A 23,726-nucleotide genomic window follows, 5' to 3' on the forward strand; every position below is an offset into this window, starting at 1 on the left:
CCGGTTAGTTTTCATATATCATTATGTAAATTTAGTATTTAAAAAAAAACTTTAAGAAATCCGAGAAAAAAACAAAAATCACTTTTAAAAATTGGAATTAAAAACATGAATACTAAATCTACATAATGATGAGAAAATAAATTGAATTTTCGGAATCGCTAACGATCAAACGAATGACGGGATCCAAAATCCGGTTAGTTTTCATATATCATTATGAAAATTTAGTATTAAAAAAAACTTTAAGAAATCCAGGAAAAAAACAAAAATCAATTTTAAAAATTGGAATTAAAAACATGAATACTAAATCTACATAATGATGAGAAAACAAATTGAATTTTTGGAATCGCTAACGATCAAACGGATGACGGGATCTAAAATCCGGTTAGTTTTCATATATCATTATGTAAATGTAGTATTAAAAAAAGCTTTTAAAAATCCGGGAAAAAAACAAAAATCACTTTTAAAAATTGGAATTAAAACCATGAATACTAAATCTACATAATGATGAGAAAACAAATTGAATTTTTGGAATCGCTAACGATCAAACGAATGACGGGATCCAAAACCCGATCAAACGAATGACGGGATCCAAAATCCGGTTAGTTTTCATATATCATTATGTAAATTTAGTATTAAAAAAAAACTTTAAAAAATCCGGGAAAAAAACAAAAATCACTTTTAAAAATTGGAATTAAAAACATGAATACTAAATCTACATAATGATGAGAAAACAAATTGAATTTTTGGAATCGCTAACGATCAAACGAATGACGGGATCCAAAATCCGGTTAGTTTTCATATATCATTATATAAATTTAGTATCAAAACTAAAAAAAGCTTTTAAAAATCCGAAAAAAAAAACAAAAATCACTTTTAAAAATTGGAATTAAAACCATGAATACTAAATCTACATAATGATGAGAAAACAAATTGAATTTGTGGAATCTCTAACAATCAAACGAATGACGGGATCCAAAATCCGGTTAGTTTTCATATATCATTATATATATTTAGTATCCAAGTTAATTGTTAAAAAAAAAATCTATTAATTTAGAAAGAAAAAAAGATGGGATAAAAATTGACCTTTCATATGGGCTGAATTTGTTTCTTTTGTTGGGCTTTGTTGTGCAAAAGCCTTATGATGATATCAATCCAACTCCCACCACCGTGACCGGAAACGCCAGAGCCACTTTAATCTAACTCCGATACATGCACCACCTCTCTCTATCGCCATCTCCGTCGCCGATTATTGCTGCTCGCAATAGAGAAGCTCTAACATCATGTCGTCTCTAACTTCATGGAGTTATTTGATTCGTCTCAGTGAGATCTCACCACTCACCGATCGCTGGAATGATTCTAAACGAAGGGCTCATCTTGGTCGACGAAGAGTCTACATCATCTTCCATCACGCTCGTCTCTTGTTTGATTTGTCAAAGAGTTATGACAACACAACAAGTCAAACGTCAAACAAGTTGGAGACAAAGATGAACAATTGCGCATGAAATTGCATCTCTCTCTCTCTCTCTCTCTCTCTCTCTCTCTCTCTCTTTGTCACTCTCTCTCTCTCTCTCTCTGTTTTTCTCTATTTTTGTGATGATACTAAAACGTTGAGACAGATACAGAGAGAAGAGAGGAGGCACCGGATGTATATATAGAGACTTGGATTCGAAGTTTCCTTTTTTTTTACTCATTCTGTGTTTTTGTTTCCTTTTTATTTAACTCTTTTGTGTTATTTCCTTTTTTTTAAAACTCTTTTGTCGTTGTTTCCATTTTTTTGAACTCTTTTTTGTTTGTTTCCTTTTTTACTTAGGTTCGGGAAAGTCTGTTCAGGATTCGTGATAGATAAACTTACATCAATCTTACATAGCCAAGATTAGAGTGAAGAAGAAGATAGTTGTGTTCAGGATTTTAATATTGAGTCTATGAAGATTGAAATGGAATCAACCAATGAGAGTCTCGCAAATGCTCATGAGGCTGCCTGCAAAAGCTTCTTCTGTGCAGCGATGACGAGCAAGAGAGCAATGGAAGATTTCGCATTGGCTTTGGATTTGATGAGATCATATTGGTTTCTAATTTATATTATGATCGATTTACATTTTGGTGAGAAACGGCAAAACACATAATTTTTATTGAAACAGAAACTGTGGAAACAAAACAAAAACAAGTCAAGCTGTTTCTTGGTGTGATCCTTGGAACATGTTCGGATCAAACTTATTTTCAGTTGCAAGTCAGAAGAAACAACAACTCTGGAAAAAACCCCTTTTAGATCTGTCCTAAGATGACTTCTGCCCCTGTAACCTTGAAGTCAGACGGTGCTTCTTCCACATTCACCGCCTTAACCTTACCGTCTTCTACATAAGCCGACCATCTGAACATGGACATCATAATTCCAACGAATCTGTTAGATCAATGGTTCACGATACAAACATTTCTACAAATGGACTTTGCAGTGTATTACCTCTCAGACCGTGGCCCGAGTAATGCAGCAGAGAGATCCTTGTCTAGCCCCAAGCTTTTGTGGAATTTCCCATCAAAATCCCCATAAAACTCAATCTGGTATGACAAAAGTTTAAGAGCATCACATTAAGTCATTAGTTCTAGCATGTAACACTATCCGAACATAAACATAGAAATATATTGTAATGCTAGTCCATATCAAGAATTATGAATTTTCTAATAAAATAACAAGGGTTGTCAAGTTAATCATAGTATCAAATCTTTTTTATCGTCTATTGATGTGAATGTAAGCTTGAGACCATAGATGATGTGAAATAATAGAGTAATAGTCCTAACTATAAGAGGTAGATTACTATCAGGACGTCAACAAGAGCTACATACCAAAAGGAGTTAAAAGATTCCTAAATGATCCATCTTCACCACTCAAAAACTCTTAGACAACAAAACCAGGAACCGGATAATATAATATCATGTTTCAAAATCAAGTTTTCTGAAGCAAATAACCAAACCAGCAGACACTAAACATGGATGAACTTACTGCATCTTTGGCACCAAGCTTCTCAGCCCAACCATTGATAGCATAGGGATCATTAACAGAGACACATACGACAGAATCAATGCCTTTAGCCTTAAACTTATCAATGTGGCTCTTGTAGCTAGGCACATGCTGCTGCGAACAAACTCCCGTGTAAGCCCCCTGCACACAGAAAACAGATATTCCGGCACAACATCAGAACTCAGAAACATGATCAAGACATAGAGGAAGATGAAAGGATAGAAATTTTCTTACAGGGAGTCCAAAAATGACGACTTTCTTCCCCTGTAACCAATCAATATCCACAAACGTTTTGTCAGAAATTGAAATTCCCCTCTGAATTGAAATTGTCCGAAAAGAGAGAATCGAACCTTGAAGATATCTGACAATGGTGTGGTGGAGAATTTGGAGGAAACGCCTTCGTCCCAGCTCCGAGCTTTCTGGAGAGAGACGCCGGGAGCCGCCGAGGTTATGTCAGTGCCCTCCGCAAGCTTTGAGAAACCCCTCGAGGAAACTCCGATCCGGGCACTATTTGCGGCCGATCTTAAAGCCGATAAATTTCTTAGCTTTAGAATTGACATCGCCATCGCTGAAAATGAGGTCGAGACGAGACTGGTTCCTTCGATTTACTGTAGAGTGTTGTTGTTTATGTGTCACTTCTAATTTCTTAAAGACCTTTCTGAAGAAACTTAACCGTTTGCCGTTTTGTAACAAACGAATCAAACTGCACGTTGTTTAAAGGCCTCCGGAACAACACACACTTTAACGTCTCAAATTTGGTTTTTAAGTTTGGGTTTTAAAGGTTGGTGCACCTCTTTCAAAAACATCTTATATTCATATTGTGAAAACTGAAAAGCAAACATTCACTTCCTGAACAAGTAAAAAATACATTCAAATGAGTTTTCTGATTTCTCTACAAATAAAACAGAGCTTGTTTTAAGACCGGCATGAATCTTGACGAGTTACTACAAAACTATCAGCAATAATCGTGGTAGACGACTGAGAGACTCCAATTTCAGAAGAAAGTTTCAAGTACCCATCTATGTTTCTGCTTCTGCCAAAAAAAAACTTCAAGAAACATTGTCGGGCTCTCTGAAATTACAAAAGAGAAAGCAAAGTTAGAATAGTGATATAGCAGTCAAAGCAAGAGGAAGTATTATTTAAGGACAAAACGAACAACTTGATGGGCATTAAACACTTACTATTTGGTTTTGGTTTTGCTCCATTTTTCAATGGCTTTATACCAATCCCATTGAAAGAAGAGAGCGATTAATCTTATAGGCCCTGCGGTTATTACTTCGAGAAATGCTAGCCAAAATGATCTTTGAGGGGACATGCCGGTTGTCGCGAGAGACAGTAAGAATCCCTCAAAGTTGCATGAGACAGTGAACTTTCCTGCTTTTATGCCATCCATAGCTTTTCTGGCTACTTCTTCTGTTTCCATTGAACCAGAAGATGCAGCTATTATGGCAGTGACGTCAGGTCTACTCTTCTGTTCTGAGAGAGCACACAAGGAAAATCAAACAAACTCATAATATCAACCAAGGAACTCAGAACATCAGTCCATTATGTGTTGACTTCATTCTCAGAGAGGCTAAACACTATCACAGTCAGTACTCAGTACTTAATTCACCACTCTATCAATTTCTCCTAACTGGTACTCTCATAGAACATGTGAAAATGAAATGCTACGCGTTCGATAGAGTACACAATTATTCAGACCAGATAAGGGCACAGATTTGATCTCATAATAACAAAGTACAAACTAGATCAAAAATAGTTTATGTCTACATATCTCCCAACCATATAGTACAGCCTAATTTAGTAATCTGTCTCCAACTCTTTTATGCATTTAATTGCCTTAGTATTTAGTGGCAGTACCTAATCCTAGCTACCTTCACATGTTATACTTAGATTATCTACTCTATGCATCCATAATGAATCAAAAAATTACTAACGCTTTTTTACCTTCTTCAAAGCCGGGTGTATTGGTGTCAGGAGGAAAAATAAGAGTGACATGAATGTCATCAGCAATAACTTCTTGTTGCAGTGCTTGTGCTAAACCCTGAAGACCAAACTTGCTTGCTGAATATGCAGCGTAACCATAGACACCCACCTGAAAAAATTATAAAACATCCTTCATCGTTCTATCTTTGAAACTGCATTACATGAGGTCACATAATACACAAAGTTACTCCAATTAACTACAATCTCCAGAAGAAACTTTTAAATCCCTAAAGGTGGGAAATTTGAGAGACGAACCTGACCAGCTTGAGAGGAGACGAGACTGATGGAAGCAGGCCCACGATCTTTCCTTGCTTTCATGGCGGGCAAAGCGGCTTTAATCACATTGAAGCTCCCAACAAGATTCACGTCAATCGTGAATTTGACATCCTCAGGACTATGTGTCACCAGCTCCTTCGCCGTAAACACACCTTGATTAACAATCAACACATCGATCGGTCCCGATTCGTCAATCGCCTTCGACACTGCATCGTAATCGCGAACGTCGGCGGAGAATGTGGCGACTTCGACACCAGTGGCGAGCTGGATCTCCTTTTTAGCTTCCTCTAGCTTTCCGGCGGATCGGGCGAGGATTGAGACACGAGCACCCTCGGCAGCGGCGCGGTGGGCGAGAGCAAGACCGATGCCGCTAGATCCACCGGTGATGAAGACGTGACGGGACTTGATAGGGATCTTAATGGGGCGAGGACGTACGATTAGGGCTAGGATAGCGAGAATCGAGAGTGGGACAATGGGAATGAGGAAGAGAAGGAAGAAAGGAGAAATGGCCGCCATTGATCTCGTGACAAAGCTCTCGGCGATGTGAAGCTCCGTTACGAATTTATTGGAGATAACAAAAAAAAAAAAAATACCAAACCAAAAACTCGGTTTAGGGATTTCTATCTAAACCGGCCGTTTTTGAATTTTTGGCTGTGATGATTTTGTCATTGTGTTTCACAAATTGATGTAACAAAATAAAACAATTAACACTTCTCATTACCTTATTTGTTGTAGTAAACTAAATTATGTTACACAATTTATTGAAAGAGATAAATAAACAATCATATTATTTTGATTTTCCTTTTGTGAAACCAATTTCACAAGAGAACGTGTTACGTGACTACTACTACGTGTGAATCATAGAATTTAAAAAAGATTGTGCAACTTGTAAGAAACAGATTTTGAGTTAATATTTTCACATATGGGTGGTTAGTCTTATTTGACATTTAAAACTAAGTTAAGAAAATACAGCTAGTTGACAGAAAACATACAGCTCTGCTCCATATAAATGTCTAAATTAAATTAGAATTTTTTTTTAATTTAAAAAATGATTATTTGAAAGAATATACATATAATTCCATGTTTGTTTAATAAAAAGAAATTAAATATACTAAATGGGAAAACGAGAGTGATGGGCATGTGGGTGAGAGTCTGTGACAGTATTTAGATCTGACTTTGTCTATTCAAACATTGTTGCCAACATAACTGTAACTCTGTAAGTTTGAGGTCCCAAAGAGATTGATTGGGTCTAGACCTGACTTGGAAGATTTTCCAATCTCACAGGGGACTTGTCCTGATCCAGATTAATTTACCTCCATTGATCCTTGACTGATTTGATCATTTAGGAACTAATTTCATGGATGTTGCTTCATTTAACTTCAAATGATTAGAGAAAGTGATTATATGATTAAAAAAAAAAAGTGAGCCAATTAATCTCTGTCGGTTGTTGAATAAATCACACCAAATCCCTTTAGATTGATGATTTCTTCTTCATTCTTATTATTTGCTGATTTTACAAACATAATCTATAAAAAATCAATAATGAATTATATATAATTATGAATTAATGACACAATTCCATGTCTTTGAATCTTGATTGACTAAGTGAAAAGAGATGCTGCATCTCTGTAGGTTCTTCTTGGGTTAGTAGAAGGATGATAAAAGGTGATGCTTTCTTGGTTGTTGTTGTTGAGAGTTGTGGGATTGTAGTCATGAACATGATGATGAGGAAACTGTTGCTTGGGGATGAAGGAACCAAATCTCCCTTGCTTCTTCTGATGAGGATGATGATTATGTTTCCTCCTTGGCTGAGAAGATCTTGGGATGAACACTCCTGTTCCCTTGCTCTCTCTTGCGTTGTAATTGATCTGCTCATTGTACATCATATATGGTGTTGCTGATGTTTGGTAGTTTCCTCTGAACAAACCCTGTTTCGTTATCAACATCACGGTTAATCACTAATCAAGAGAGATATAGGAGAGAGAAAAAGAGAAGAGTTAAATTTGGACAAACCTGGAAAGAGACAGAAGAGGAAAGTGAAATAGGGTTTTGTTCATCTTCATCTGTGATTAAGAGATTGAGTTGCTTGCTTATGTCTGCAAAGAAGACATCATCATCAAGCTCAAGCTCCACAGCCACTTCCATGGCCATATATCTATGCTTCAACTAGTCTCTTGATTAGCCTTTTGTTGTCTGTAGAGAAAGAAGTATTTTTAAAAAATGGTTTCATCAAGTGGAGTTGTGAGGGGGAATGTTCAAAGGGTGGCATAAATAGGCAAGAGATTGGGGTTTAAGAGAGAGAGAGCGAAAGAGGGTAGAGAGAGAAGTGCATGTGGGAGAGTGGGGCCAGAGTAAACATCGAAGAAATGTAATCTAATCTGGCAAAAGTAAGTCCCTACACACAAATGGATCATGAAGGAAGGTTTGTGCAATGATGTTGTATCAACTACTTGCAAATCCTATAAAGATATTTTAATCAAAAGGTCACAACTCACAACAAGAACAAAACACCCATATCTATCTCAAATTTATATTTTCTTCATTACACATAAATAACTTTATTACATCTCATCCACAAAAACCCATCCCTCTCACTCTCATCTCTCCCTAAAACAAAAACTCGTTTTCTTGTATGGCTCAAAGTTCATAGTTTCAGTAATCTCCACTAAAGATGGAATTCCTAACTACCTTATCCAATGACTTTCTTAGTCAATACCATCAGAAAATACAAAAATATATATATATACTATATATAAATAATAATATTCATATACATATATGATACGATCATTTATGAGTTTTCACTAAATCATTTCTTTCATATTTATAGTATATATATGCAGAGAAAACAAATTTACATTGTTAAGAAAAATGAGAAAATAAAAATATCATCTGCGAAGCATATATATCAAATTTTTCCATAATTTTTTTTTTATTTTGCATGGTTACTCAATGCATTAGGTTTTTAACTTTATAAAAATATTATTTTTTGCAGTCATTTGCATTTGCATCCATTAAAAAACGAGAGCACATGTCCACGATGGGTGACCTATGCATATACAAACTATATGGAACCGTGGGGACGTATTGGATACGTTTTAACTATTTAAGGATCGGAGCTTATGGTAGCTGGATTCGCCATCAGAAGAAGAAAACAAAGTTGCGCGATTGGAATGAAACGCAATCGGAGAAAAACTTAAGCAAACACAAAAAAATTCCGATCAAAATGAAGAGAATGAATCGGAGAAGAAGAATATAAGAGATTCAAGAAGATCAAACGAAGAAAAAAGAGTGAAATTAAGCTTGCGGAAGATGAATGAAGCATGACGTTGAAGAAAAGCTCTGATACCATTTCAGATTTAACAACCTTTTCATTGTTTTAGAATTTATGCTTCATTAACTTGTAAATTAACAATGAATGTTGTTTAAATACAAACACCTAAACCAGGAAAACAATTGTAAACCAGAGGCTAAAGTAAACCAGAACATTAAACCATGATATAATCTAATATCGACATTCAACATGTTAATTAGGAGAATAAAGTCGGAACCTTTATTTTAGCTTTTGTACGAAATACGTTGATTGTTCGTTGTTAGCCTCGTGAAGAAAATATGTTCAACCTCGCTTCAACGAATATCATTGACCTAATCTAAACATGTCGGTTGTCGAAGTGCTAATTAAATTTATATTGTTTATTTTGTCTATCTAAAACTAATAAATTAAATTGACTCTTAAGAAAATATAGTTACAAAGTGGTGCTTTGAGTAGTTGGTGAATTAAATCAATCTAGTGGGTTATGTAACAAAATTAGCGTTGTGGACATTCACCGTGAGCCGCATTTGAAGTGGACAATTGAGGAAATGGAATTTAGGAATATGGATTTTTTTGGAGATAGGAAGAAAGAAGAAAACAAAGAAGAATCTATCTCCATGATTTTATTTGGTTGGAGTCTTATAGGTACTCTTTTGTGGAAGTGGGGTCATACACCGGTCAAGTTGGTTATTTTGAACTATACGACTCCAAGTCAAGATCTTATATGAGTTTGTTCTCCATTTTTATGATATTACAACTATTTTCTCACAATATACAAACAGTATAAATAGTTCCCTTTTATGCTATGGGATTTTAGAATCTAGATTAATTTAATAAAATTTAGAGTCGCCCCATGTAAATCATTGAAGTGATGAGAGTTATATGTTTATTGATAGATGACATCAATTAACAAGTGATTATCATTGTACAAGGTCACTTAATTCTAACTCAATTATTTTACGTATACATATATAATAATACAATAAATAGAAACTTATCCGAATTTGGATATGTTTTTCAATTTTCATGATTTACACCCACAGAAATATTTAAAAGGGCAAATAATAGAAGACCACAAGGTTTTGTATAGATAAGCTACTCTACCCTACACGCACAATTCCAACTTGCAAACTTTCCCGGATATGGCCCGTAAATCAAACCAAACCGCCTTAAACCAAATTTCAGATCCAAGTGAACTCAGTTTATTTCTAAGTTTTACTCCATGATCCCCAAATGACCAAAGAAAAATAAGATAAGAGTAAAGTATTTGAGAGGAGAATCACTGAGAGAATTTACAATCACAGATTCTCTCACGAGCTTCTTGCTAAGGCTCATGTCTTGTCACAATCACCGACTTGGGATATTATTTAGCCTCACCGACTTGTCTTTTATGAATCATAATGACTCGATTCCCTGAAAATGAAATGGCCTTCATATGATTAATATAATATATAAATTATACGGAAAAACAAACGTAAAACCTATCCATAAAAAGACTTTCATGCATTTAATGACACAACAAACACTCGTTTTTTTAAGTTGCCATCGACTAGGGCAACGGTGTCGAGCCGGTGGAAGATCGTGTGGTCGACGTGGTATGGTTTTCACGTCTCGGTTTCGGTTTGGTTTACACCTTGATGATTTTTGGTATGGACCGTATGGTTCAATTATTTCGGTTAAGTGATAGCTTATAAAACAAATGCTATGAGAGAATTCGTCGTTGTAAAAATATTAAAGTACACTATCATAACTTTTTCTATGGTTTTTTTTTTTCTTTTTCTTTTACTAAAAATATAAATATTTCACTAGAAATGAAAAAGGTTAAGATTTACGCACAGTAAAACTTATAATTTGGACACATGGCAGACAAAAAAAAAAAACACTATAAAAGCAAATAAAAATGGTTAATACTTGGAGTCACTTCTAGGGGTAAATCTTTTTATTCACTCTTTTTTATTTTAACCAATCAGAATTCACCATATAATAAAAAAATTAAATTCATTTAATTATTAAATGTAATTCCTAACCACTCTTTTATTAACCCAAACCGATATATAATCTCGTTTAATTACAAAATCTAAACTCTAATTCTCCTTTGTAAACCAAACCGCCATTTAAACTCGTTTAATCGTAAAAAACCTAAACTCTAATCGTACTTTCTAAACTCAAACCAAAATTTAACCTCATTTAATTGTAAAATTTAAATCCGTTTATAAACCCAAACTGATATTTAACCTCGTTTAATCATAAAGTCTAAACCCTAATCGTACTTTTTAAACTCAAACCGATATTTAACCTCGTTTAATTGTAAAATCTAAATCTGTTTATAAACCCAAACCGATATTGCACTTCGTTTAATTATAAAATTTAAATTTTAATCCTTTCAAATAAACCCAAACCGATACATAATTTCATTTTAGCGGTAAATTAGATTTTATAATTAAATGAAATTTTTATTTTTTTTACTAGATGATAAATTCTGATTGGCTAAAATAAAAGGGGTGAATATAAGAGGTTCATAGACATCAACAAAAAGTATTAACTTTTTCTATGGTTTCCCAAACAAAAGTTGAATATTGCAACTTTCGGGGTATAATATAGGGATAATGGTTACGATTTCAAAAAAAGTTTCTTACTCTAGCTTTTTGATACACAACACATATGCACGTCACTATGTCTGCACGTAAAAGATAACCTTTTTTCAACAAATGGGAGTGGCCAGAGAGGCACAAATACGTGCACTCGTTAACTCGAATTTCAAAATATTACGAGACACATATGAACATGATCTAGACAATATCCGTATTTGTTCTCTTTGTCACCAATTCACATCTTCGTCCATATCATGTGAAACCAATGTCCGACCATTCGTCTTTTTTTTTTTTTTTTTTTTTTTCATCAACCGACCATTCGCCTAAATGTGAACGTTGTTTCATAAGCCAACGATATCTCGGAATTTTACTCTTTTCAGTGGATCCTGTGAAAATCCCAGTTTTTGGGTTTAGGCCCAAAACTATTATAGTAGTCGCCAAGATTAATAATTATTTTAAAATCAGCCGCTGTAAATGCAACTTCTGAACATATAAAACAGCAATGGCTGCTCAAAGAAAAGACGGTCATCCATCGCTTTACTATCACGGTCCGCTTGGTCCTGCACCGCTGCATCGCCAAGACTGTAGCCACTGGTGTCTTCCCGGTGTTCCTGACACGTGGAACGAGCTCTTCTATGCATTATTTATGAAACAAGAAGCTCCTTGTTTCCGCCTATACTATTGGGCCCTAAGCCCGAGTTCTTCTTGTTTCCGGCTTCGTAAAGAAACAGAGAACCGATTGTTTTTGGTCTCCTGAGTATATTTTACTGTATATTTGAATCTTCGAAAAATAATTTTAAGGTTTTTTTTTTTAATTTTTACAACCAAAGATTAAGATTTATCAACCTAATTACATATATTCCCACCCGATTAATCTAATCACCCAATCAAAAAATCCCAAACCCTTTTTGATCTTTGAGCTCAGCATCTTAGAAAAAAACCGCCAACAGCTTTCAGAAACAAGAGCTTGTTGTGGTTTCCTTGTTCAGTCCAGCGTCATGACATTCCTGTAGTATTCGCTTCTTCAACTCTTTTAGAAGAAGAAGGAGCTTCTTGTTTCATAAATAATGCATAGAAGACCTCGTTCCACGTGTCTGGAACACCGGGAAGGCACCAGTGGCTACAGTCTTGGCGATGCAGCGGTGCAGGACTAAGCGGACCAAGATAGTAGAGTGATGGGTGACCGTCTTTTCTTTGAGCAGCCATTGCCGTTATGTCCAACACCTTCATTTTAACAGTCTCTGATCTGTTCGAGTAATGTGACAACACATCTCTGAGGATCTTTGACTGTTCCCATGTCTCTGATGAAGCCAATAAGGTTCCAATCTCTGGTAATGTCTCCATGTGACATGTTCCTCCTGTTTTCCAATCTCCTCCCCTGTTTCATACAATGACACAGACAAATCAAAACTAAATGCAAAACATTCTACAATATCATAAGACTACACCGAATCAAGCAACTGACTATTACATACGATTGAATCTTAATGAAGGAGTGAAAAGTAATACCGTACAAACCTGAAATGCACGGGAGCGAATGTGCGAAAAAAGACTTGAGTTTTGTTTGAATCGACCTCGGTATGTATCCAATTCACAACGGTATTCAGAGCGCGCTTATAAGCATCATCTACATTCATCTTCAATTTCACTTCTTCTCCTTCTTGAAAGTAACATCCCCTGTTGGTAACAACATTCAAGATTTGGTCATAGGAACAAAAGTCAGACAAGTGATTGATGAGGTATCGAACTCGGGTATACATGACAAAACTTACGTTCTAGTAGTTTTTCCCTCGTTCCACCAATGTCCAGTATTGAGCACTAAAACGTCTGCATCTCTCCATTTGCTTGAAGTCCAATCCATAGTCTCCAGTTTCAAAGTTGTCTTAACTTTTTGGGGTGATCCAATCGGTGGTCTGCTTTGAGGAACTAAAAACGGAGATCTGTAGTACTCCACAGTGCAATTGTACTCCTCAAATTTGAACACCAAGAACCCTTTGTGCTTTGTGATGGGACTTCCGTTTATTTCATAAATTAAGCTTTCGTTCTTGACTGCAGAAGATAGTAGACAAAGAAGAGACTCCCACTGGTTTCTTCCTATTGAATCTCCAACAAACACTAGCCGCTTGTCCCGGAGTTTCTCCAGCATCAGTTTAGCATCAAATCTAATTCAAAACAGAAAAATAGAGTCAGCAAAGTAGTGCCTTCAAAGACAAAACTAAATTCGTAAGAGTTTGAAAGTTCTTTCAGAATTGATTCTTTCTCTTTTATAAATATCTGCAATCAAGTTTCCCACAAGAATTGACCTTTACTCAAACTATTCCACAAAACCACTGTCAAATACTTTGCTTGATCGTGGTGGAATTCAAATCCTAGACATATAGTTCATAGTTCAGGAAACAACACGGACAAACTATTGTGCATACATGTTATTTGGTAACCAATCCTGTCTTTCCAATTTAACTCACGGGTTCATACAATACAAAACAAAAGCCTTTATAAAAAAGAAAGAGCACACACATTGATTGGTGAAGAAATAGCTGTTTGATGTAAATGGGAAATGGAAGAAGAAGGGACCATAGAAAAGATCAAATCAAGAGAAGAGAACAAAAAGAGCCACTGGCTTTAATAGCAAAATCTGATGACTAGTTTCACGAGATTATGCTTATCCTAAGCCGTAACTTGCGGACAACTGGAGAAGAGACCATAGAAAACGACATCAAAGCTGAAAGTAACAAAACTTAAAGAACCTCTGACTTCTCTTCTCCATAGACCAAAGATTTGATAAATCTCAATCCCAAAAAAAAACTTTTGATCTACCAGAAATTACTGACTACACCAAAATCTCCATTCCAATAACTAAACTCTATAGAAAACAAACACAATTTCATTTGTAATTTCACACCAAATGGCAGAAATTGCCTAGAACACAGAAGAAACTTAAAAAGCTCTGATTTCTCTAAGATTCAATAACCCTTTTGGTTTCCAAAGAATACTCTGTTTTAAGTGCAAACATGAATTAAAGAACACCAAGTGGCAGAAACTGAGTAAGAACAGAGGAAACAATCGAATTTTCCGGGAAAACAGAATCAAACCTGGGCAAATTACAGTGTCTAGGTTGCCATCGCCACTGAGTATAGAACAAATCAGACCTTCCAAAGTCACTACACCTAAACCCTTCATCGAGAAATCTGCAATCTTTGGATTGATACAATGGATAAGACTCGTCCCAAACCCAATCTCCATCGAACACATCACAGCCATTTCCACTCTCTTCCAGAAATCCAACTCTCTTTGAACTATTACTACTAGTGTTGCTGCTGATGTTGTTGTCAAGCTTGAGCCAAACGAATCTGTCTGATTTATCCGAAAGGCCATAGCTTTTAGCTACGTTTCTGTAATCAAATAAGAAAAAACTGCAAACCAAACACACCCCAACCAAAAAGAACCCCAACACTCCTAAAGACGGCTCGAACACTAGCCTTGACCTTTTGAATCTCTTCAAAGCTTCACAGATTGGCTTTGCTCCTCCGTTTTCTTCAAGGTTTGAGTTCTTAGACATCTGAAGGTAATTATACCTATAAGAAATAGAAAGGCTTTGTCTTTTGGGTTTGAGAATTCAAGAAATTGGTAAAGTAAAGAAGAGTGAAATCATGACGAATGAAGATGAAGCAAGTAGAGGATTGTTAATGGAAGAAAGAGCTTTGCTTGGTTGGTCAGTTTCGTTTCTTTTTGTTTAAAAATTATGAAGAATGATGCGAAAAACATGTGTCAAGGAAACGAGGAAACACTCATGGATAGATGTTTTGTTGCGCTTTTTCTTCCACCGGAAAAATTGAAACTTTTTTAGACAAGAGAAGACGAAGAGAGAAGTATATTGGTAACAACAACAACAACAATGGCGATTCGGTTCGAATCCAGACAAGCGAAAATCAAAAGAAAACTCTCAACTTTCTCTTCTTGTCTTTTTGTGTTCACATTCACAAGGAGAGAGAAAGATGAGTGGCTATATTGGTTGAGAATCGTGGGTTTTTAAATTATTGGTTCAAATTAATTCCTCTTTATTTGTTTTTGTTTTCAGAATCGAAAAAAATAACTCTTCAATTTACCCAGATTATTTTTTAATTATTGAAATAAATCTGTGCTTATGTAGTAACTTTAGATTTTCTTAAAACCTTGAAAGTGAAGCTTCATAAATAATTAAGAGTCAAAGCTAGTAATATCCAGAAACAGTAAGAAATTAACCAATATTTAAATAACTTTCCAGAACAAATATTCTTAGTCTTACAATCTACAATTACAGGTCAGAAACAGCAAACAATTTCATAGAATTTTTTAAATTTGTTTCTATATAATTTTTTGTAAGAGAAATACAAACTAAATTACTTATTGTTAAGCAAAGCAGCTATGTAACTGTTTTGTTAGTAATATGTACACGCGCTTTACCTGCACGTGAGATCATTCATGTCGTAGAGGGCAAGCGCGCGTGGAAGTTAAAACTGTACGATGGTGCGTGGGAAAAAATGTTATGAGTGGTGATAATGGTGGGGCCGCTGGCCGTGTGCACTTTTATTAGTGGGGGTTTTAAATTCGTCTACCTGAAAAAAAATACGTAATTACGTAAAATCTTTAGTAAATGTAATTTGCGTTTAATCCTTTTTTGGGAATCAAATTTTGTGAAGTAAAAAACTCTTGATTCCTTGCTTTAACAGAGAGATTGTTCTATAATGGAACAATATATGAGTGATAAAGATGACTAACTTACAGTTTTGAAATTAGATAAATTGGCACCTGATAAATGTTAGATAAAAATGGGAAAAACAAAAACTGTATTTGTTATGGGATTTGGTACATACTACACTACACAGTAAATGGTAGATTTTTTTGGATGAAATTATAGTTTTTATAATTGTTATTTGAGATCCGGAATTTTTTTTGGTTGTATAAGAAAAATAATCAGAATGCGAAAGAATTTAAACATCCAAATATGTTTTACTTTTACGCTGTGGTGTGGGGTATATATCCGAGTTGATGATCATAATTCATAAACTTTGGTATTAAATACACAGTAGATAAATTATTAGTCGAGTCATTTAAGCTTTTGATAAGGCATATAAGTTAAGAAAATGGGGTTATTATCATGTTATGGCACTAAGCTCGTATATTCCAAAGTTTAATGACAAAAAATAAAAGATATAGAAAATAAACAATGTATCGGTCCCAGGCTTTGACGTTTGACAAAATGACAACCAGCGGTCCCATGCTTTTTACAAACATTTAAAAAAAAAAACGTTAGTATGGAAAGAGATTTGTCGCCTTTGACCTCTTTCTAATCATTTAGATAAACATTTACAAGGTGAATTAATGTTAGCAAATAGAGGTAGTTGGAAAATAACACCATTATCAAATGAAGGTTGATAGGCTTGAATGCTTGATAATGGGATTTTAGGCACTGGTCAGTCCCACATGCAAGTTACGACAATAAAGTCCGACGTGAGAAAAAATTGTAACTAAGAAAAAATCGAATTTCAACTAGAATTTGTTATTTCCGAACAAAATTTTACTAGCTGAATTTTTTTTTGGGCTCAATGAATATACTTTAATCATATAAACAATTTTTTCGATTAAAAAAATCATCTTATATGAGAAATTAAAAGGTGTAGGGACCAATAGCATGCCATAAATGTAATAATCAATAGCGTTAAGCATCAAATATTTTTCTCTATACTACTCCTATCTTTATCTTATCAGTTATCAGCTACTTATCCTTATCAGCTTCGTCACCTTTTTTTTTTTTGGTGTCACTACACTAACTTACGAAAATGTTTTACTAATATATTACTAGCTGCAAAATGTATTACAATAGGCTATAATTCCAAAGAATTGCAATTTCTTTGGATCGGACTATCGGTATCGTGATTATTTAAGACACCCCCTAAAAGCCAAAATCTGTTTTGGTTTAACCCAATTACACCGGAACCAAATAAACGTATCTACAATTCACATTATTTATACAAAAAATAGAACAAACACGAAACGAAGCCGAAAATGATTATATTTTTTTCTTAAAACATTACTGTTGACGGATGGATCGGGTCTGGGCCCGACTAAAGCCATGTCCGTTTAAAAGCCCAAAAAGAAATCAAACAGACCCAATAAAGGAAAGGCCCATTAAACAAACTAAAGTTCAGCCCAAATTCGGAACGACCGCCATCACACCGGGAAGGGTAAAATTGTCATCTATAAATACCGAAATAGATGGCAGAGGATCCGCAATTTCTCCTGACACGTAGAAATACAGTTGAGCTCGTTTTCACGCTTCTCGACTCGTCTTTAAACTCTCCATCTCGTCTCCAAAGTCTATACAATTAAATTGAAGAAGCTCGAAACTCAAACTCCAAGCCGTCCATGCAACTCACTTGACTTAAATTTTGTAACACATCACATGTCATTTTACTTGGGGACAATGATTCTCACAAGCAAAGAGAAAAAAAAAAAAAAAAAAAAAATTATTGCGTAATGGTCAAGCTCAAAATACCTTCGATTTTAATGTTCTTATTAATAGATGCAGAGAGAATCGTTAATACTTTGCTTAATTAAAATTTACTTCTGCCTTTTTTATTTTTGGAGTTGCTTGAGATTATAAAAGTAGTGACAGAGTAGAGAATGGATCTCGTACGTTGCTCAGCTTTTGTGCTTTGAATTTGATCAATTCAAGTTCAAGCGCTTGCAGTTGCGTTTGAGTTTTGCAATACGAAACTCCACAACTAAAAGGTTTCCTGTTAATTGAAATCTGCTTTAGAATTTACGATTCTGACTAAATGATTTAATATACAATTTTAACGTTCAAAAGAAAATTGTAGAACACTAAAATAAAAAAAAAATAAAATAAAAATTGTAGAACACTTTTACTCAAGTTAGTGAGTATCCCAGCATTTTAATGATTTCTTCTAATGCAGTAATGCTCGAACAATTTCTCGAAATCACCATCTAAATTTGAATATATATAGTTGGAATTAATCATATCTACCTAAAATATGTTGTTTAAAACACATGGTTTGAAGATCTGCAAGACTGTAACCCAGACTCAGACATATCATGTACTAATGAAATTTACTTTAATTCTTATATTAGAAATTCTGAAATAGCATTAAATACAAAGTAGCAACCTAAAACTTACTATTCCTAGACTCGTCACTCACTCGGACAATTATTTGAACCATTTAACTAATATGCATTATATACACAGTAACACGGATACGAATCATTGTAAAGAATCTATAGTTTAAGTAGTAGTCGATACTAAGAAAATGGAGATGAAGAAGCTTTTTAAAGTTGTGTTCCTCTTGGTCGCTTACTTAACTTGTTCCCTTCCCATGGCTAGTTACCACGGTTATAACTGCAGAGAAGCCAATGAGAATGAGTGTAATCGGAGAAGACTCAAGAGATGAGTTTGGGAACTACAAGGAGAAGAAGAAGGTGAATTTGTGGTCAGGTCGTAAGTTAGCTTCCGGTCCAAGTCGTAGAGGTTGTGGCCACTGAATTTTTAGTTGGGGGTAACAAGATTATAATTTAAGATATTTAATTTTATTCTCTAATTTAGGTTTCTTGGTATCGTTTAGTAATATGAGTATTGTAGTGGGTTCTTATAACTTAATGAAAGGATTGGAGTTTTCATACGAAATTCGCTTCATTATAAAATATATAAGATTTTTTTAATTTTGTTCATTGCATTGTTTAAGAACAAAATGCTCTCTGTTTTCATTTGCTTTACCGAAAAGAAGATTTCTTTTTTTTTTTGGTCGGCACCGAAAAGAAGATTTCTGTTTTCACATCAAGGGCTCTTATGACGTAATGACAAAAATTTTAAAACCGTAAAAAAAAAAAATCAAAATCTTAAAACCTTTTAAAAACAAATTGTATAAACTTGTAGTATATTAAATGTACAAAACGATGCGAAACCAAGTTGGACTTGTAGAATCGGCTAACGATCAATGACTAGGTCAAATGACAGGATCCAAAATCCGGTTAGTTTTCACATTATTTTGCAAATCCATTATACAAGCTTTCTTTAAAAAAAAATCGTTAGAACTTTTTTAAAAACAAATAATTAAAATTGTAAAAACTTTAAAACCGTAAAAAAGAAAAAAAAATCAAAATCAAAAAACTTTTTAAAAACTTGTATATTAGATCTACAAAACGATGCGAAAACAAGTTGGACTTGTGGAATCGACTAACGATCAATGACTAGGTCAAATGACAAGATCTAAAATCCGGTTAGTTTTCACATTATTTTGCAAATCCATTATACAAGCTTTCTTTTTAAAAAAATCTTTAAAACCTTATTAGAAACAAATAGTTAAATTTTAAGAACTTTAAAAACCGTAAAAAAGAAAAAAATCAAAATTAAAAACCTTTTTAAAAATAAATTAAAAACTTGTATATTAGATCTACAAACGATGCGAAAACAAGTTGGACTTGTGGAATCGGCTAACGATCAATGACTAGGTCAAATGACAAGATCCAAAATCCGGTTAGTTTTCACATTATTTTGCAAATCTATTATCCAAGTTTTTTTTGAAAAAAAAATCTTTAAAACCTTTTTAAAAATAAATAATAAAAATTTTAAAAACTTTAAAACCATAAAAAAGAAAAAAAAAAAGAAAAATCAAAAACCTTTTTAAAAACTTGTATATTAGATCTACAAAACGATGCAAAAACAAGTTGGATTTGTGGAATCGGCTAACGATCAATGACTAGGTCAAATGACAGGATCCAAAATCCGGTTAGTTTTCAAATTATTTTGCAAATCTATTATCCAAGCTTTCTTTAAAAAGACTTTTTTAAAAACAAACAATTAAAATTTTAAAAACTTTAAAACCATAAAAAAGAAAAAAAATTGAAATTGAAATTTTTTTTAAAACAAATCAAAAACTTGTATATTAGATCTACAAAATGATGCAAAAAACAAGTTGGATTTGTGGAATCGGCTAACGATCAATGACTAGGTCAAATGACAGGATCCAAAATCCGGTTAGTTTTCACGTTATTTTGTAAATTTATTATCCAAGCTTTTTTAAAAAAAAATCGAAAAAAGGAAAAAAAAATCAAAACCTAACGCTTAAAAATTTTAAAGCTCTATTAATTTTCTAATTATAAAAAGAGAACATTAAATGGATAGAAATTGACCTGTGGGTAGTCCTTTGTTCATGGGCTTCCGAGTTCTTATGGGCTGGAAACACTTTATTATTGGGCTTTCTGATACCTTTTCACTGGGAAACGAAGAATCCTTCTCAGAGTCTTCTCTCTGCGTCGTTGATTCCTGTAAGCGAAGGATTCATCGTGGTGGAAGAAGAAGAGTCACCATCATCTTCCATCACCGATCTTGTTGGCGAAAAACAAACCAAGCGTCTAATAAGTTGGAGCCAGAGATGAGGGAAAATCCACGGAATTCGAACTTCGAAGAAATCAAAGATGAAATTGTAGAGAATAGAGGTAAAGAAAGCAGAAATAGAATAAGAGAATCGAAATTTTAGAGAAATCGCGCATCAACACTCTATAACTCGTGTTTCTTCCTCTCTGTTTTTTTTCTCCGTGGTTTGTGATTTTGAAACTAAAACAATTAGACAAAGAGAAGATGTGAGGCGCAAGAGACTATTTATAAACTCATTTTCTTATGTGTTTTGGGGTTTCAAAGTTTCCTTTTTTAAAAAATTCTTCTCTGTTATTTCCTTTTTTTATTCTTCTGTGTTATTTCCTTTTTTTTCTTCTCTGTGTTATTTCCTTTTTCAATTTAGTTTGAGAAAATCCAAAGCAAAACGTGAATGTTTTCCTTTTTTAACCCTTTGCTTAGAATCTGCATTTGTATGCTTATTAGAATCTCTTAATTATCTATCTATATTACAAAAAGCAATGAATGTTCTTGGTTAGCTTTAAAAAAAAAAATGTTCTTGGTTAGAATTTGATTTATCTGGCAATTACTGAACAGAACAAACAGCCTCAAATATGTATATTCTGGAATAAGAAAAAGAGTACACAGCCATATGAGTAAATAAAGTCCTATTTTAATAAATTTCGTATTGTAATAACGTCAAACAAATTAAACAATTACCAAAGATATGTATAATTAAGTAAATATTTCACAGAACATATAAATTTATAAAATATATCATATATGCAACGTAGAATTTTATTACTAGTCTCTAATCTCTATCGAGGCCCAGCGGGCTACATTCACCGTAGAGTAAAAAGTGTTTATTTGTAGAATTAGATAATAGGTTTTTAAGGTGATTTAGCGTAAAAGTGAAGAAACGGAAGGGGAAAGTGGAGAAAGGCAAGGCCTGGTTTTGAGGCTAATTGATCTGTATGTCAAAACCCCGATGATAGCTCCGATCACCGGAGCCGTCATGTAAATCCATAAGTCCTCAAAATCCCATGCCACCACCGCTGGTCCTAGTGATCGAGCTGGGTTCATCGATCCTCCTGAAATCGGTCTGACCCATACCATATTCCAGAAACGTTAGCATTATTCGATCCTATGAAATATCTATTTTCTATATATTTAGGGTGATCGATAATAGCGTTGATTGTTTCAAATAAAAACTTATGTTATCTATTTAGACAAAGTTTACAATAGTGGAATTTCAAGTAAAGTACCCGGTAATAAGCACTCCGAGGGAAATGACTGTTCCAATCACGAATCCCGTCAAATTACCCAACTGTACAAAATAACACAAGAATGTAAATTTCATAAGAAATGTGTTACCCAACTATTTATATATGGTGTTACTTTTTTTGAAGATAACTTTTTTATAATAAGAGTTAAGAAGATCGATCTGGTCACTTACATTTTGATGAGGACCACAATGCAACGCGGAGGCGAGAAACACGACGATGCTCGTAGCTATGAGTTCAACGAAAAATGCAGAAACGCAGCTTAACGCAGGTTTTGTTGCCATAATGTCAGCGTTTACTCCGTAGACTGACACCCCAACTAATGTTGCCGCCGTTGCCCCCAACGTTTGCGCTGTTATATATAACGGAACCTGAAAACAACATTCAAGAGCAAGCATAACATGAGTTTTGTCTATGAAAGCTTATATAACCGTAGTTAAGGCGATAGTATTCGAATGCTTCTTGCGTTTGCATGTAAAAAGTTTCATTAAACAATTTTGTAATTCCAAATTTTAACGTTTATATTTGCAAATGATTTTTTTTTTTTAAAAATAAGATAATTTGTAAACGTCCAAAAACAAAAAAAAAAGAAAAATTTTCTCCTCTCATTTGCATCTTCGTTGATAAATGAAAACCACATTGTTATATACCATCTAAACGCAAAGGCAAATAATTCAGCTACAAATCTTAGTTGGTTGGGTGGAGATGGAGGCATTGTACCTGAGACCACGGGAATCCGCCAAAGACAGCGAAAGCGATGGTGATCGAAGGGTTAAGATGGGCGCCGGAGATGTGTCCGATGGAGTAAACTACAACCACCACCGATAATCCAGCGGTTGCGGCGTATTCTAGCAATCCGACATGGCCACCGGATAATTGAGTACTGCTTATGACCCCGCACACACTGAACATTAGAATGAATGTCCCCACAAATTCCGCCATTACCTACACATTAGTCCGGAGATATTAGCATTTCTATACTAAGATTTTAATATTTTCTAAGAAAATTATAAGTTGTAATAATTGACATAGCCAGTCTTTACTCAATGATTGTGAAATGTGAGACCTTTTGGTTCAATAGGTGTGATCTAATAATATTTTGGTACATATATGTGATTTAACATAAAAACATTCTCCGAAAATTTTTGTAAATCATTTTGTGTGTGGATAATATATATATACGAAGCTTACAATGCGTATGGGATTGAGATCTATATCATAAGGGAGACATCCGAAAAGCCTTTGTCTCGAAGGATGATCTTCATCTCTCAAAGTAGACGGAGTTGAGCCAGCTTCTTGGTCAACTACTCTTGACCGTGCCTCACCATTCATCTTCTTAATATCCCTCAAGATATAGTGATCAAGAAGCTAGGACAGTCACAATCAAGGAGGCTTGATCGGCTTTATGAATGACCTAATGGAGCAAAATTAAAAAGAGAGATAGAGAGAAAAACGCAAAGAAGATGGAAAGAGGATTCACAAAAAAAGAGAAGAAGAAGAGTGCTAGTTTCCTTTGGTAAATCAGTTTGAAAGGAGAAGAGGGTGCTCAACACTTTTCTTGTGTTCAATTTTCACTTCCTTCCTACCAATATTTCTCAATTTAATTTGGTGATTTCTAAGTCATCTATTTTTAAAAAAATTAAGTTCATTTCATGTGTAAAGATTGTCAGATTGACTCTCTTAAACCTTTTCACCCTAAAAAAACATAATTTCTAATGTTAATAAAACGAACCAAACTAAAGTTAAAATTTTACTTCAACATTAACAAGAAAAGTTAGTTTAAAAAAAAAAAAGATAAAATTGATGCACCAGCCGGGAATCGAACCCGGGTCTGTACCGTGGCAGGGTACTATTCTACCACTAGACCACTGGTGCT

General features: G+C 34.3%; 7 protein-coding genes and 1 non-coding gene across 9 annotated transcripts; 2 read left to right on the forward strand and 6 right to left on the reverse strand.

Annotated features, from left to right (window-relative positions):
• Positions 1–2,047: 2,047 nt before the first annotated feature.
• On the reverse strand, positions 2,048–3,642 carry LOC9320621 (peroxiredoxin-2F, mitochondrial). The gene is made up of 5 exons (XM_021031995.1): positions 3,364–3,642; positions 3,248–3,277; positions 2,996–3,154; positions 2,459–2,553; positions 2,048–2,368 (listed from the first exon to the last, which is right to left on the reverse strand). The coding sequence occupies exons 1-5, from the start codon at positions 3,577–3,579 to the stop codon at positions 2,263–2,265; spliced, it is 606 nt and encodes a 201-aa protein (XP_020887654.1). The 5' UTR covers positions 3,580–3,642; the 3' UTR covers positions 2,048–2,262.
• Positions 3,643–3,807: 165 nt separating this feature from the next.
• On the reverse strand, positions 3,808–6,053 carry LOC9320622 (3-dehydrosphinganine reductase TSC10A). Its single transcript, XM_021031994.1, has 4 exons — positions 5,255–6,053; positions 4,961–5,108; positions 4,195–4,489; positions 3,808–4,084 (listed from the first exon to the last, which is right to left on the reverse strand). Coding segments are annotated over exons 1-4 (981 nt in total). The 5' UTR covers positions 5,792–6,053; the 3' UTR covers positions 3,808–4,083.
• A 666-nt stretch (positions 6,054–6,719) lies between these two features.
• Positions 6,720–7,783, reverse strand: LOC9320623. Its single transcript, XM_002884511.2, has 2 exons — positions 7,289–7,783; positions 6,720–7,203 (listed from the first exon to the last, which is right to left on the reverse strand). The coding sequence occupies exons 1-2, from the start codon at positions 7,424–7,426 to the stop codon at positions 6,877–6,879; spliced, it is 465 nt and encodes a 154-aa protein (XP_002884557.2). The 5' UTR covers positions 7,427–7,783; the 3' UTR covers positions 6,720–6,876.
• Positions 7,784–11,899: 4,116 nt separating this feature from the next.
• LOC9318516 (protein trichome birefringence-like 10) lies at positions 11,900–15,205 on the reverse strand. 2 transcript variants are annotated; one of them, XM_002884512.2, is made up of 4 exons: positions 14,272–15,205; positions 12,952–13,341; positions 12,698–12,856; positions 11,900–12,557 (listed from the first exon to the last, which is right to left on the reverse strand). In XM_002884512.2, the coding sequence occupies exons 1-4, from the start codon at positions 14,736–14,738 to the stop codon at positions 12,176–12,178; spliced, it is 1,398 nt and encodes a 465-aa protein (XP_002884558.1). In that variant the 5' UTR covers positions 14,739–15,205; the 3' UTR covers positions 11,900–12,175. The 2 variants fall into 2 exon arrangements, with proteins under 2 accessions (XP_002884558.1, XP_020887652.1); XM_021031993.1 differs by having other exon boundaries at positions 12,689–12,856.
• On the forward strand, positions 14,830–15,212 carry LOC110229853. Its single transcript, XM_021030902.1, is given in 3 exon segments — positions 14,830–14,887; positions 15,027–15,183; positions 15,185–15,212. Coding segments are annotated over 3 exon segments (243 nt in total).
• A 2,875-nt stretch (positions 15,213–18,087) lies between these two features.
• On the forward strand, positions 18,088–19,241 carry LOC110229632. The gene is given in 2 exon segments (XM_021030232.1): positions 18,088–18,575; positions 18,577–19,241. Coding segments are annotated over 2 exon segments (231 nt in total). The 5' UTR covers positions 18,088–18,486; the 3' UTR covers positions 18,719–19,241.
• A 1,979-nt stretch (positions 19,242–21,220) lies between these two features.
• LOC9320625 (probable aquaporin NIP7-1) lies at positions 21,221–23,425 on the reverse strand. The gene is made up of 5 exons (XM_021030231.1): positions 23,042–23,425; positions 22,571–22,795; positions 22,024–22,221; positions 21,833–21,894; positions 21,221–21,669 (listed from the first exon to the last, which is right to left on the reverse strand). Exons 1-5 carry the CDS (start codon positions 23,180–23,182, stop codon positions 21,468–21,470), a joined length of 828 nt encoding a protein of 275 aa, XP_020885890.1. The 5' UTR covers positions 23,183–23,425; the 3' UTR covers positions 21,221–21,467.
• A 229-nt stretch (positions 23,426–23,654) lies between these two features.
• On the reverse strand, positions 23,655–23,725 carry TRNAG-GCC. The gene has a single exon. It is a non-coding gene; the product is annotated as a tRNA-Gly (tRNA).
• Between the last annotated feature and the right edge of the window lies 1 nt (position 23,726).

Source organism: Arabidopsis lyrata (genome assembly GCF_000004255.2).
Source record: "Arabidopsis lyrata subsp. lyrata unplaced genomic scaffold ARALYscaffold_3, whole genome shotgun sequence".
NCBI classification, from domain to species: Eukaryota; Viridiplantae; Streptophyta; class Magnoliopsida; order Brassicales; family Brassicaceae; genus Arabidopsis; species Arabidopsis lyrata.

Bases quoted from the DNA above. Each gene is read 5' to 3' on its own strand.
- LOC9320622 (XM_021031994.1), bottom strand. From the start codon at position 5,791: ATGGCGGCCATTTCTCCTTTCTTCCTTCTCTTCCTCATTCCCATTGTC. The intron at 5,109-5,254 runs GTTCGTCTCTCA...TAATTTTTTCAG, and splicing joins TCTCCTCTCAAGCTGGTCAG to GTGGGTGTCTATGGTTACGC. The intron at 4,490-4,960 runs GTAAAAAAGCGT...GTGCTCTCTCAG, and splicing joins TACACCCGGCTTTGAAGAAG to AACAGAAGAGTAGACCTGAC.
- LOC9318516 (XM_021031993.1), bottom strand. From the start codon at position 14,738: ATGTCTAAGAACTCAAACCTTGAAGAAAACGGAGGAGCAAAGCCAATC. The intron at 13,342-14,271 runs GTTTGATTCTGT...GTTTTGAATTAG, and splicing joins AGACACTGTAATTTGCCCAG to ATTTGATGCTAAACTGATGC. The intron at 12,558-12,688 runs GTATTACTTTTC...TGTATGAAACAG, and splicing joins GTGCATTTCAGGTTTGTACG to GGGAGGAGATTGGAAAACAG.
- LOC9320625 (XM_021030231.1), bottom strand. From the start codon at position 23,182: ATGAATGGTGAGGCACGGTCAAGAGTAGTTGACCAAGAAGCTGGCTCA. The intron at 22,796-23,041 runs GTAAGCTTCGTA...ACTAATGTGTAG, and splicing joins ATCTCAATCCCATACGCATT to GTAATGGCGGAATTTGTGGG. The intron at 21,895-22,023 runs GTAAGTGACCAG...TATTTTGTACAG, and splicing joins ATTGTGGTCCTCATCAAAAT to TTGGGTAATTTGACGGGATT.
- LOC9320623 (XM_002884511.2), bottom strand. From the start codon at position 7,426: ATGGCCATGGAAGTGGCTGTGGAGCTTGAGCTTGATGATGATGTCTTC. The intron at 7,204-7,288 runs GTTTGTCCAAAT...ATAACGAAACAG, and splicing joins CCTCTTCTGTCTCTTTCCAG to GGTTTGTTCAGAGGAAACTA.
- LOC9320621 (XM_021031995.1), bottom strand. From the start codon at position 3,579: ATGGCGATGTCAATTCTAAAGCTAAGAAATTTATCGGCTTTAAGATCG. The intron at 3,155-3,247 runs GTAAGAAAATTT...TTCTGTGTGCAG, and splicing joins TCGTCATTTTTGGACTCCCT to GGGGCTTACACGGGAGTTTG. The intron at 2,554-2,995 runs GTAAGTTCATCC...TTGTCATACCAG, and splicing joins AGCTTGGTGCCAAAGATGCA to ATTGAGTTTTATGGGGATTT.